The sequence below is a fragment of the Physeter macrocephalus genome, chromosome 19 (assembly GCF_002837175.3).
Source record: "Physeter macrocephalus isolate SW-GA chromosome 19, ASM283717v5, whole genome shotgun sequence".
Classification (NCBI taxonomy): Eukaryota; Metazoa; Chordata; class Mammalia; order Artiodactyla; family Physeteridae; genus Physeter; species Physeter macrocephalus.
Genome location: NC_041232.1, coordinates 1,349,524 through 1,362,617, shown reverse-complemented (window position 1 = coordinate 1,362,617; position 13,094 = coordinate 1,349,524). Strand labels below are relative to the sequence as shown.

At 46.3% G+C, this 13,094-nt stretch overlaps 1 protein-coding gene across 3 annotated transcripts in view; it reads right to left on the bottom strand.

Moving 5' to 3' along the window:
* The window catches only part of GNB1L (G protein subunit beta 1 like), a 51,635-nt gene extending 49,931 nt beyond the window's left edge, over positions 1-1,704 (bottom strand). For all 3 annotated transcript variants that reach the window (XM_055080415.1, XM_028480476.2, XM_007119081.3), the window contains exons 1-2: positions 1,506-1,704; positions 1,009-1,134 (exon numbers count right to left, since the gene is read on the bottom strand). In XM_055080415.1, the coding sequence (XP_054936390.1) occupies positions 1,009-1,134; positions 1,506-1,630 (251 nt within the window). In that variant the 5' untranslated portion in view covers positions 1,631-1,704. The remainder of the gene's footprint in view (positions 1-1,008; positions 1,135-1,505) is intronic.
* Positions 1,705-13,094: the final 11,390 nt, after the last annotated feature.

The following is a 13,094-nucleotide window of genomic DNA, read 5'->3' as shown; positions in this document are numbered from 1 at the left end:
TTTTCTCGGGACTGGGCTCCACGGTGCCCAGGTGTCCAAGCTCCAAGTCCGGAGCAGGAGAGCAGAACCACCTGGGAGTTCTGGGGCAGAGGGCACCCGGGAAAGCCCTCTTTGACTTGGCAGATTTCTGGCGGGGGTGGGAGAGCTGGGACCCCTGTACAGGGGCAGATGTCAGGGCCGCCCCAGACAGCAGTCGCTCTGGCTGCCAGGTGGCCCCCGCTCTCTCCTGTCCGTGCCCTGCCCTCACCATCCCTCTCTCCAGGGGAAGGAGGGAAGCCCCCTGACTTACTCCCTCACCCACCAGCGTCCTCTTGCTCCCTCCTGGCCCACCTCCCACCTGGGGTCCCAGCCCGTCACCTCCGCAGGACCCTCCCCCACTGTTGCCCAGCCCCCAGACTCCCCAGTCCTGGCCCACCATGGCGTCAACACATGCAATCTCCTCTGCCAGGGGGCCAGACCCCTTGCTCTGCCATCTCCCACCCACACACGTTGGCAGCCCAGAGTTCCATGGCCCTGGCACCTGCACGGCCTCCCGGTGCCCCCTGGGGCAGCCACACTGGGCAGGGAGCGGGGCCCCATCAGCCTGGGTGAGCTTTAGGCTCAGCTCTGTGCCACCCTGGCGACCAGTCCTCCCTGCCTCGCGGGAAGGTGGCTCCATGGCCAGGGAGAAAACTGCGCTGCAGAGCGGCTATCAGGACACCAGCGCCCACGACCTGCAGGAGGGAAGCAGAGGCTCCTCCAAGTACTGGCCCCCAGCCCTCTCCCTGGTGGCCCCAGCAGGCCAGGGTGGGCTCGGACAGAGCCGTCCTAAGCGTCCATTGGGCTCTTCTCAATGGGCACCCGCCCGGAAGGCCCACACACCCGGGCTGCGCTGCCCTTGACAAGTCACCCGGTTCTGCCATTGTTGGGGCCGTCCTGGCAGCTGGGGGAGGCCATGAGGGCCTCCCCTGGAAAACTCATGGAACACCCCCTGAAGGCCACACCTGGCTCACTGCCACCAAGACTCACCTGAGGAGCTGGGGCCCCTGGGGCAGTGTCTGCAGCCAGGTCACACACTGGCCCCCGTGGCCGTCCAGGGTGGCGACCACCCTCCGTGTCTGCAGGCTCCAGATGTGCACCAGCCCGCGCAGGGACCTGTTCAGACAAGCGCCAGTCAGGCTCGGGCATGGGGGGGAGCGGGCTGGACACCACGCAGCCAGTGGGTCAGGTGGTCCAGCCAGCAGCTCCCAGCTCAGGGGACAGCTCTGAACACACAACCAGGGGACACGTGCTCCTCTTACAGGGAGGGTGGCAGGGCCCTGGGCAGCCTCTTCTCTGGAGAGGCGGGGAGGCCGCCACTGACAGTGCCAGCTGCCTGGCGCCTCTAATGGAGACCGTGTCCCTGCGTCCTCCACAGGGGAGGCCCGAGGGGACAGCGGTTGAGGGCTCTGAAAGGGCGAGTGCCCGGGTGATGGGCAGCCTGAGCCCCTTACCCCCCGGCTTCACCCTGGGCCGGGGGTACTTACCCTGAGAGGAGCAGCGGGCGCCCCTGCCCCTGGGCTCCTTCGCAGAAATGCAGTGCGTGCACTGCCGACTGGGCGCCTCGGAGGACAAACTGGGGGTCTGGTGGTGGGAGCGGTGAGGCCGCCATGCTTGTCACCTGGGGACCAAGGAAGGGCGTGAATGACTCACCTGTCCTCCTTCGGGAAGGCAGAGGAGCATCCGTGGATGCTGCCCACCCCTGCACCCTCTGTCCCAACAGGTACCGTTCCCAGGCAAGGGCAGCAGTGCCCACACCCCCCACCAACTTGGGCAGGGTCCTCCTTGTCCCAGCTGTCCACACACTGGGAGCACTCATCCTGCCCTCTGCCCAGGCCTCGCTCCAGCTTCTCCCTCGGAGGGCCCTCGCCAACGAGCCCTCCCAGCCAAGTCAGAGGTGTGTGGGGTCCCCGGTCTTTGTCACATGGGCTGCAAACACGGCCCGCCGGGTCCCGGTCCTGCTCATCACAACCTCCATCTGTTACAGCCACCCAAGGAACCGTCCGGTGAGCTGCTCTAGGCCTCCCAGGCTCAGGTTCGAAGTGTTCCAGGGCCTGCACGCTGCCACCAAGGGGCAGAAGGGCCGGCACAGGGGTGTGTGGGCAAGGGGCGGGGCCCAGCTACCGGGCCACTCCCCTGGAGGGCTGCTCTCAGAGGACAGATCCTTCCTCAAATCACTGGCCCTGTGTGTAAGGCCTGCTGGGCCCACCCACCCCAAAGGAGAAGCTGCCAGGGTCCCCCCCGAGCCCACCCCAACCACGCCACCCCAATCTCACAGGCAGCCAGGGCCACGTCTGTCTGCCCACAGGCCCTGGGCCGGGCCGAGGGTGCAGAGGGGACGGCTAGGAGCGGACCCCCCGGGAGCTGGGGCAGCTGGGGGGGCCTCTCCTGCTGGGCTCTGGGACAGTCCCCACCCAGCCTGCACACAGCAGGGGGGAGGCGCCCACACAGCCACCAGAAGGGGGACGTGAAAGGGCCGGAGTGGGCCGTCGGGAAGGGGCTCCGGGGGCAGAGGGACAGGCCACCCCCGCACAGCCCCCCAACACACACACACGTGCTCACACACACACATACACACACACGTGCGCGCACACACACGCAGGCAGCACGGTGGCCCTGGGCAGCGCCAGCAGAAACTCAGCCCACACCTGCCACCTGCCTGCGGCCTGACGGGTGTTTCCAGAACCTCACCGCACCAGGCTTGCTCCCAGGTGATGAAATCGAGTCCTCCTCCACTGTTTTCCCCGGACGTAGGGAATAAACCCGTCATGTTGTTACAACAGCCGGACGCTCAGGCCAAGACGAAGCCTCGGCAATTAAGGGCTCCATCATTTCAAGCAATTAAAGTAAACACTTTATTTGAAAACTAATTAATTCTAGCTACATATTTTTCCCATGACAATACTCTATGATGACTTGATTTATGACGTCTAATTATTCTTTATTAATCTAATTGAGAATAATCGTATTATCCTATCTCCTGGCACCAGGCCGCCCGGAGCGGTGAGCATGATGGCCGCCCACCGGCCTTGCCCCCCACGGGCCTTGCACCCCCCTCCACTGGCCTGTCATTCTCCCCCCACCCAGAGGGCAAAGGAGCCTGAAACTTAATCCATGGAGCACAACTTTGGGTTCTGCGAGACACATTCCTTTAAAAATTAAAAAGAGAGACAGTCTGACAGCCTTTCCACCATTGCTACAAATGCCCCCAGAGCCCCCCAGGCCCGGCCCACAGACGGAGGACAGCCGCAGGGTTACTCCTGTGGAGGAGGGACCCGGCCTCCCCACTACCCTGGTGTGGGAGCAGAGTGCAGCGTGGGCAGGGCCACAGAGCCTGCAGCTGGCCCTGCCCTAGGGCACCTGCTGCCCTAGGGACCTGGAGTCCCAGGTCCACGAGGGACAAAGTTTGAGACCTCGGAGGTGGGTAATCTCGAAGGAATATTCCCTACAGATGAGGTCCCCGGGGTCATGGGCTCAGTGTTAGGCTGAACCAGAACCAAAGCTGTGCTCGGAGTTTCCAGAACGTCACCGCCCTCAGCTCTCAGCCCCAAATCACACCACCTTGGGGCCCCCCAACTGCAGTCTGTGCATCTCTCAGACGGACCCCTTCAACCCAGGCCTCAGTGAATTCACAGGAAAAACCCTAGGAAATGGCGGCTCCCAGCCAACACTCGTGAAAGCAGACAAGGAGGCCCAGCACTGCGAGGACGAGGAGCACCAGGAACCTCAGGTGCAGACCTGGACCCGAGCAGAGCGCTCAGGTCTGTGAAATACAACGCTTCACGGCTTTAAAAAATAAAAAGATGGAACTGAACGTACAAGCAGAGAGCATCACCTCTCAGATCCGGAAAATGACCCGACTGGGGAAAAGCTATTGGGAGCAGGAGATCTGCTGTGCCTACAGGTCATTTATGAATCACAGAGGAAATGCTCCTTCATGAGGGGACGCTGGGCTGTCACCACCGGCACTTTCCTTGAAGCGGGCCACCCGCAGTAAACAGCCTGCATCACTCATCTCCCAAGAGCCCATCGCCGTCCACCTATGCCAGCAACGTGCGGGAACCTCCAGACATATCCACCAGGGGCCCAGACAGGACACCCAGCTCAGACTCATGGCAAAGGTCAAGGTCAAGAGAAACAGCAAGAGAAGCAGCAGGGTGACTCTTCTAAATTCAGAGACTAAAGAGCGTGTCGACCAAATGCAACGTGTGAACCTTGATTAGATACTGATCAGAAACGGGGGCCACAACTGGGGGAATCTGAATACAGGCTGCAGATTATATAGAATTAGTATTGCTAAGTTTCTTGGGGAAAACAATGGTATTTTATGTAGAAGAGTGCCCTTATTCCTAGGATACAGCATTTTAGGGATGAAATGTTATGTCTGCAATCTGTTTTCAAACGTTTCAGAAAAAAAACCCTCGACCTGTGTCTCGCTACATACAAGTACACAGGCAGAGAAGTAAAGCAAATGTGGCAAAATGCCCGCCATCAGTGAACACAAGTACTCACTACTCCACACTTGCCACAAACCCACACGGGACTTGTATCCAGAAGTATTGATCTGTAAAGATACAGATCAATACCATAAAGAAGCAAACACCAAACGTTAAATGAGCAAAAGACCAGAACAGATGTTTCACAAGAAACATAAATACCCAACAAACACAGGAAGAGATGTTTAACCTAATTAATAATCTTGGAAATGCCTGTCAAACCCTAGTGTGAAATAACTGCACTCCTAGCAGATTAGCCAAAAATTAAACAGCCTGGCAAATGCTGACCAAGATGTGGGGCAACTGGAGCCGTGTACCACGTTGGAGGGGCCTATGTGGAACCAATCACCGTGGAAAACAATCAGGGACCACCTGGCACGCCCTATGACCCAGCAACCCCACGCTTAAACACCCTAAAGAAATTTGCACACTTGTACACAAAGACTTGTACAAGAGTGTTCATAGCAGTATTGTGCATAATAATAAAAACTAGAAACAACCCAAATGACCATCAACTGCAGAATGGGATGCTTCTGGCACATTCATATGACAGAATACTCCACAGAACTGAAAATGAATAAACTCCAGTGTCACATGGAAGAAGTTCAAAATCATGATTTTCTTTGAAAGACATTAAGGAAGTAAAAAATGAGGCTAGAAACAAGGATAAAATAGTTGCAACATATATCTGATAAAGGACTCATACTCAGGATATGTGTCAATAAGAAAAACAAATTAAAGTGATTCCAAAAGGCTGAAATTAAAGATAGACAAAGGTATGTCAGGCAAATGGAAACAGTAAGAAAATAGGAGTTGAAACACTGACATCAAAGTTTAATTCTAGGGACTTCCCTGGTGGTGCAGTGGTTAAGAATCCGTGTGCCAATGCAGGGGACACAGGTTTGAGCCCTGGTCTGGGAAGATCCCACATGCCGCGGAGCAACTAAGCTCGTGCACCACAACTACTGAAGCCCGCCCGCCTATAGCCCGTGCTCCGCAACAAGAGAAGCCACCGCAATGAGAAGCCCATGCACTGCAACAAAGAGTAGCCCCCGCTCGCCGCAACTAGAGAAAACCTGCGTGCAGCAACAAAGACCCAACATAGCCAAAAATAAATTAATTAATTAAAAAAAAAGTTTAATTCTAACCAAAAAGCATCAGATTTGACAAAGCCAGACACTTTCTAATACTAAGCTGCGGTTCACAATGAATGTATGAACATCTATGTACTAAGTAACAGAAACAACACCTTTGTAAAGCACAAACTACAGGAGATGCAGAGAGGCACAGAAAAAAACTCACTAGTAATTGGAGAATGTAATATACTACCGTCAGTACAAGTCAGACCAAGTGACAAAATAAGTAAGGAGACAGAAGATTCAACAAGGTAAACAGTATGGAACTGTAGGGAACTCCACACTCTGACAACAGACACTACACCTTCTCCTCAAGGGCACATGAATGCAGTCTCTGTGATCATATACTGCGTCACAAAAGAAACATCAGTAAGTTCCGCAAAGAAGAAATATTAACATTATAAACAATATTCTATGATCACAGTGCAATTAAACCAAAAAATTAACAAAATAAAAACCAAAAAGATCTTTCCAACTAAAAATTTTTAATAATTTATTAAATGACTTCTAGGTAAAAGGGGAAATACTTAAACCACAAATTTTTTAAAATGACAAAACAACATTACATACCAAGATTCATCAGATATATTTAAAGCTTTGGTCAGAAGAAAAATAGAGATTGATGTCACTTATCATACAAAAATAGCAAATAAAATATTGGCAAACAAAATACAACATCAAATTAAGAACATAATACATGCTGACCAAGTGGAATTTATCCTAGAATGCAAAGTTGGTTCAATTAGGAAATCCATTAATGTCATGCATCATATTAATAGATTTATGAAGAAAAAGCACATGATTATCTCCATAGATGCTGAAAAAGCCTCTGACAACATTCAATACCCATTTTTAATTAAAATACTTAAGCAAACAGAAACTGATGGGTTTCTTAAAAATGATTATAATACATACACACAGACCGGGGCGCGAACCCGGTTCCCCTGCATCGGCAGGCGGACGCGCAACCACTGCGCCACCAGGGAAGCCCAACACATTACTTTATGAAGAAATATCAGAGGTATTTCTATTAAGATCAGGATACCCACTGTCTACACTACTAGTCAACATCGTATGGGAGGTTTAAGCTGATTCAGTTAGACAAGAAAAATCAATTAGAGGCATATGAATTGGAAAAGAAGATGTTAAATTCTCTTCCAGATGACATGATGGTATACATTGAAAGCCCTAGATAATCAATGATAAAACAGATCCAAACATTAAAAGAACAGGACTTCCCTGGAGGTCCAGTGGTTAAGACTCTGTGCTTCCACTGCAGGGGTCATAGGTTCGATCCCTGCTCGGGGAACTAAGATCCTGCATGCTGTGCGCCATGGCTGCGGCCAAAAAACAAACAAACAAATGAAAAAACAAACATTAAAGGAAAACTTCAGTGATAGTAGCAGCAAATAAAACTAGCAAAGAGAACTCAACAGCTTCCATGTACGCAAACAATAACCCATCAGAGAAAATCCCACTTACAATACCAACTAAGAAGATAAAATACTTAACAATAAATTTTTTAACTTTTACACATCAAAAGAGATAAAAATCAAAGTATCTTTAAAACACATAAAGTCTTCAAAATTAAAGAAGGACTAAATACCAAATAGAAAATTGGGCAAAAGACATGAATAGACAATTCACAAATAAAGATATGAAAATGGCCCTTAAACATAAGAAAAGATGCTTAACCTCACTCATGGAGAAATGTAAATTAATACCACCTTAAGAGGCTTCTGGTTCTGGCCAGGATGAAGCAGGCTCACTACAGCCTCTCTCCTCTCTATCTGGCCGATTGCAACTAAAAACTCTAGACAAAATATAAACGGCAATTACTTGAAAACTCTGAAAAGTGAACAATAGCAGACAGACTTTGGAGGCAAGCAAAAACTTGGAGAATTGATCTCAATGGGCACAAGCTTCCTGCTTTTATTTTTATGTCTTGGGGCACTGCCTTGAGGGTGGGTCCAAGTTGCACTGATGCAAGGCAGTGGTGGCTAAAACTTGGAGAGATACTTTTTCTCTGCACTGAGATTAGTTTAAGTCCTAGATTGAGTTAAAAACATAATATATAATACAAGAAATATAGTCAAAAAGCCAATAGAATCCTAGATTCTAAAAAGTTAGGGTTTGACTCCCTGATGGCCTGTGTTTCTCTTCTCTCTTGGCCCTGCCCCGAGGATGGGCCCTGGACATGGAGCTATGTGGAAGAAGTGACTCTGAGAGACCCCTGTCTTTCTGGTCACAGGAACCATGGAGAAAGAACCCTGCCAGATCCTATGTGGGTATGAGAATGGCAGAGAGGAGAGAGCTAAAGAAAAAGATACCTTAATTCTGTGAATGAACCCACAAAAGCCCCAAGCTCTTCTCTGAGCTGCATACATGTGGGATAGACCCAAAGCAGCACCAGCTTTAAGACCTGAACTAGGACCTAAACCACTGCCCAAGTCTCAGGCTGACCCCAGAGTGGCTGGTGAGTGGGACAGACCCAAAGCAGTGTATCAAGAGCCTTGAAAATGGAAATGAGAGTAAAACTGTAGCCCACAGAGGGTGAGACAATCTAACTGGGTTGAATGCCTGTTAACACGAAACTCAACATTCTCCAGAGGACCCAATGTAATACCCAGTCCAGGGTATGTCTAGGATACAACACAAAATTATTCAACACACAGAACCAGGAAATGAGGTCAATTCTCAAAGGAAATGACAATTTACAGATGCCAACCTCAAGACAGTTCAGATGTTGGGAATATCAGATAAGGGTTTTAAAGCAGCTTTTATGATTATACTCCATGAGGCAAAGGTAAACACACTTGAAATGAATGAAAGAAAGTTCCCAGCGGAGAGAAAATTTTTTTTTAAAAAAAGGAAGTTCCAGAACTAAATAATACAATATCTGAAACAAAGACATTCAATAATGGAATCAGAGATGACAAAGGAGAGAGTCAGTGACATGAAGACTGGTCAAAAGAAATTATCCAATATAAGATCAGAAAGAAAAAAGACTGGAATAAATGATTAGAGCATCAGGGACTGCAGAATAATAGAAAAAGTTCCAACATTCATGCATGGGAGTCTGAGGAGAAGAGAAGGAGATGGGGTAGGAAAATTACCTGAATAAATAATGCCCGAAATGTCACGAATTTGGGAAAAGACAAAAATGTATAAATTCAAGAACTCAATGAATCATAAGCAGGATAAACTCAAAGAAAACCATACTCATGTCATAATTAAACTGCTGAAAAATAACAGCAGTAAAATCCTGACAGTAACGGCACATTACACATAGGGAAATAATCATCTGTGTGAACATGAATTTCATATCAGAAACCATGGAAGTCAGAAGACAGTGGAACATCTTTAGAGTAAACAAAAGAACTCTATATCCAGCAAATTATCTTTTGGGAATGAAGGCAAAATAAAGGTATTCTCAGGTGAAGGAAAACCAAGAGAATTTCTTGCAGGAAGATATCCTCTAAAAGAAATATTAAAGAAGGTTCTACAGCTCAAAAGAAAGATCAGAAAGAAATGTGGAACTCCAAGAAGATAGAGGAAGAGAAATGGTAAACATAAAAGACAAATTTCCACCTCTTAAGTGAACATGTATATTGTTGGGGTTTGCAATCTGACAGCTATAACATGAAGGGGGGAGGGTAAGGGGACCCATATGGATGTAAGGCTTCTACTAACTATTAAAAACATAATATATAAGAGATACAGACAAAAAGCTAACAAAATTTAAACAGAGTATTTGAAAATATCCAAATAATCCAAAAGAAGGATGGAAAGAAGGGATAGAGGGCCAAAGCATCAGGAAAATGAGAAAACAAAATGGAAGACCTAAATAGAACCATAAAAATGACTACAATAAACATAAATGCTCTCAACATGCTATTATAAGACCCAACAACTATAAGCTATTTTTAAAAAAGCCCGACTGTAAATTATCTAGAAGAAACCTACTTTAAATTTAAAAACATAGAGGACCTCCCTGGTGGTCCAGTGGTTAAGACTCTGTGCTCCCAATGCAGGGGGCATGGGTTCGATCCCTGGTCAGGGAACTAAGATCCCGCATGCCACACAGTGTGGCCAAAAAATAAATAAGTAAATAAAATTTAAAAATAAAAACATAGATAAATTGAAAGTAAAAATATAAAAGAGATATACTATACAAATAATAAAAAAAAGGTATAATGGATACATTATTATCAGACAAAGTAGACTTCAAAACAAGGACTATTAACAGGGAGAAGAAAACACACAATGACACAAGGCATCAATTCATCAAGAAGACATAAAAAGTCCTAAACATGTATTCCGCTAACAGCAGAACTTCACAACGCATGAAGGAAAAACTGATGGAAATGAAAGCAGAACTAGACAGATACATAATCACAGCTGGAGACTTAAACTCCTCCTCAGCAATCAACTCAACAAGTGGCCAGAAAATAGTACAGGAGACCTAATACTATCTATCTACTGGACTGAGCTGACATGAAGTGAACATTCCACCAACAGAACAACTCATACTTCTCAAATATACATGGAACGTTCATCAAGATAGACCATATCCTGTGTTTTAAAACAAACCTTAAGGGCTTCCCTGGTTGTGCAGCGGTTGGGAATCTGTCTGCCAGTGCAGGGGACACGGATTCAAGCCTTGGTCTGGGAAGATCCCACATGCCACAGAGCAACTAGGCCTGAGTGCCACAACTACTGAGCCTGCACTCTAGGACCTGCAAGCCACAACTACTGAAGCCCATGTGCCACAACTACTGAAGCCCACGCACCTAGAGCCCACGCTCCACAACAAGAGAGGCCACCGCAATGGGAAACTCGCGCACCGCAACAAGGAGTAGCCCCCACTCTCCACAACTAGAGAAGGCCCGTGCGCAGCAATGAAGACCCAATGCAGCCAAAAAAAAAAAAAAAACCTTAAAAAATGTAGAGGAACCTTTGTTACTATGTGAGGTGACAGATGTTAACTGGACTGATCATGGCAATCATTTTGCAATATATACAACTATCAAATCATTGTTGTATACTTGAAACTAATACAATGTTATATGTCAATGATATCTCAAAAAAATGTAGAAGAACCAAAAGTGCACAATGTTCTCTGACATTATGGATTTAACCTGGAATCAATAACAAAAAGACAACTGGAAAAATCTCCAAATATTTGGAAAACAAACAACATGCTTTTAAATAATCAATGGGCCAAAGAAGAAGTCCCAACAGAAATTGGAAAATATTTTGAACTGAATAAAAATGAAAATATAAAATATCAAAACTTGTCAGATGCAGCTAAAGCAGGACTTCGAGGAAATTTATAACATCAAATGCCAAATTAGAAAAGAAGAAAGGGGGAATTCCCTGGTGGTCCAGTGGTTAAGACTCTGTGCCTTCACTGCAGCGGGCCTGGGTTCAATCCCTGGTTGGGGAACTAATGTACCACAAGCCTCATAGTGTGGCAAAAAAAAAAAAAAAAAAAAAAATTAAAATAAAGGTTTTCTTTTAAAAAAAGAAAGAAAAGAAGAAAGGTCTCAAATCAATGACCTAGCTTCTACCTCAAGAAACTAGAAAAGAGGAGAAAAATAAGCCCAAAGCCGGGAAAAGGAAGGAAATAATAAGGTCAGAAAAGAAATAAATAAAACAGAATTGTAAAACTACAGAGAAAAATCAGCAAAACCACAGATTGGTTCTTTAAAAAGATCAATAAAATAGATAAATCGCTAGCTAGCCTGACAACTGAAAAAAGAGATGAAACAAATTATAATAATGGAAGAAGGGTTATCACTACAGACACCACTAACCTTAAAAGGAGGATAAGGAAATACCGTAAACAACTCAGTGCACATAAATCCAACAACTTAGATGAAATAGAAATTGAAGACCACAGACTAGGGGGTTTCTAGGTCACCTAGAAGAAATGACCTGAATAGCCCTATAGCGACTAAAGGGATTGCATTTTTAGTTAAAATTCTTGCAAAGAAAAGAAAACTCCAGCCCACATGACGTGACTGGCATATTCTACCAAACATTTAAAGAGAAAATAGCCCCAGTTCTATATAATTTCTTCCAGAAAACAGAAAAAAAGGGAACATTTCCCAATTCATTTTGAGGCCAGCATGATCCTCATACCAAAACCAGATAAAGACAGTACAAGAAAAGAAAACCACAAGCCAATATCCCTCATGAATACAGATGTAAAAATCCTCAAAAAAAAAAAGTAAATCAAATCCAGCAGTATATAAAAAGAATACACTATGGGGGCTTCCCTGGTGGCCCAGTGGTTAAGAATCTGCCTGCCAATGCAGGGGACATGGGTTCGAGCCTTGGTCCGGGAAGATCCCACATGCCGCAGAGCAACTAAGCCTGTGCACCACCACTACTGAGCCTGTGCTCTAGAGCCTGCGAGCCACAACTACTGAGCCTATGTGCAACAGCTACTGAAGCCCGTATGCCTAGAGCCTGTGCTCTGCAACAAGAGAAGCCAGTGCAACGTGCACAATGAAGAGCAGCCCCCGCTCGCCACAACTAGAGAAAGCCCACGTGCAGCAACGAAGACCTAATGCAGCCAAAAATAAAAATAAAAATAAAATAAATAAGTTAAAAAAAAAATACACTATGACCAACTAGAGTTTACTTCAGGAACACAAAGCAGATTCAATATTCCAAAATCAATAGAGATAACTCCATCACATTAACACATTAAAGAAGAGAAAACACAAGACCATATCAGCTACACTGATACAGAAAAGGCATCTGGCAAAATTCAACATCCATTCATGATTTTTAAAAACTATCAGTAAGCATGACCCACAATAGAAAAATGGATAAATTTCATTTCAAGAAAATTAGACAAACTTTTGCTCTTTGAAAGATGGTGTTAAGAAAATGAAAAGACAAACTACAGACTGGGAGAAAATATTTGTAAATCATGCATCCACAATATATAAAGAATCCTCAAAATTCATTAGGAAAGCAAAGAAAAAGTAAATAAAAACAGAAAGTAAATTTAAAAAGAAAGGGCAAAAGATGTGAATAAACACTATAGCCAAGAAGATATGCAAATGGCAAACTAGGACCTGAAAACATACTCACCAGCTTTGGTCATCAGGGAAACGCAAATGAAAGCCACAGTCACCTGCACTACGCTTATGGGAGTGGCCCACATTAAGGACTGACCACACCCCTGGCCGCTGGGAAGCACGTGAAGCAGAGGAACTCTCCTATGAACATACTGGTACAATGGCTTTGGAATAAAGTGTGGCTGTTTCTCCAAAAAAAGCCCCAAACTGGGAACAATCCAAACATCCATCAAGGCTGAACAAACGGTGGTACGCCCATACTCAACAACAAAGGGGCACTGATCACGCCTCCCCACGAATCAACCTCAAAATCATATATCGACTAAAAGCAGCCAGAAAAAAAGAGT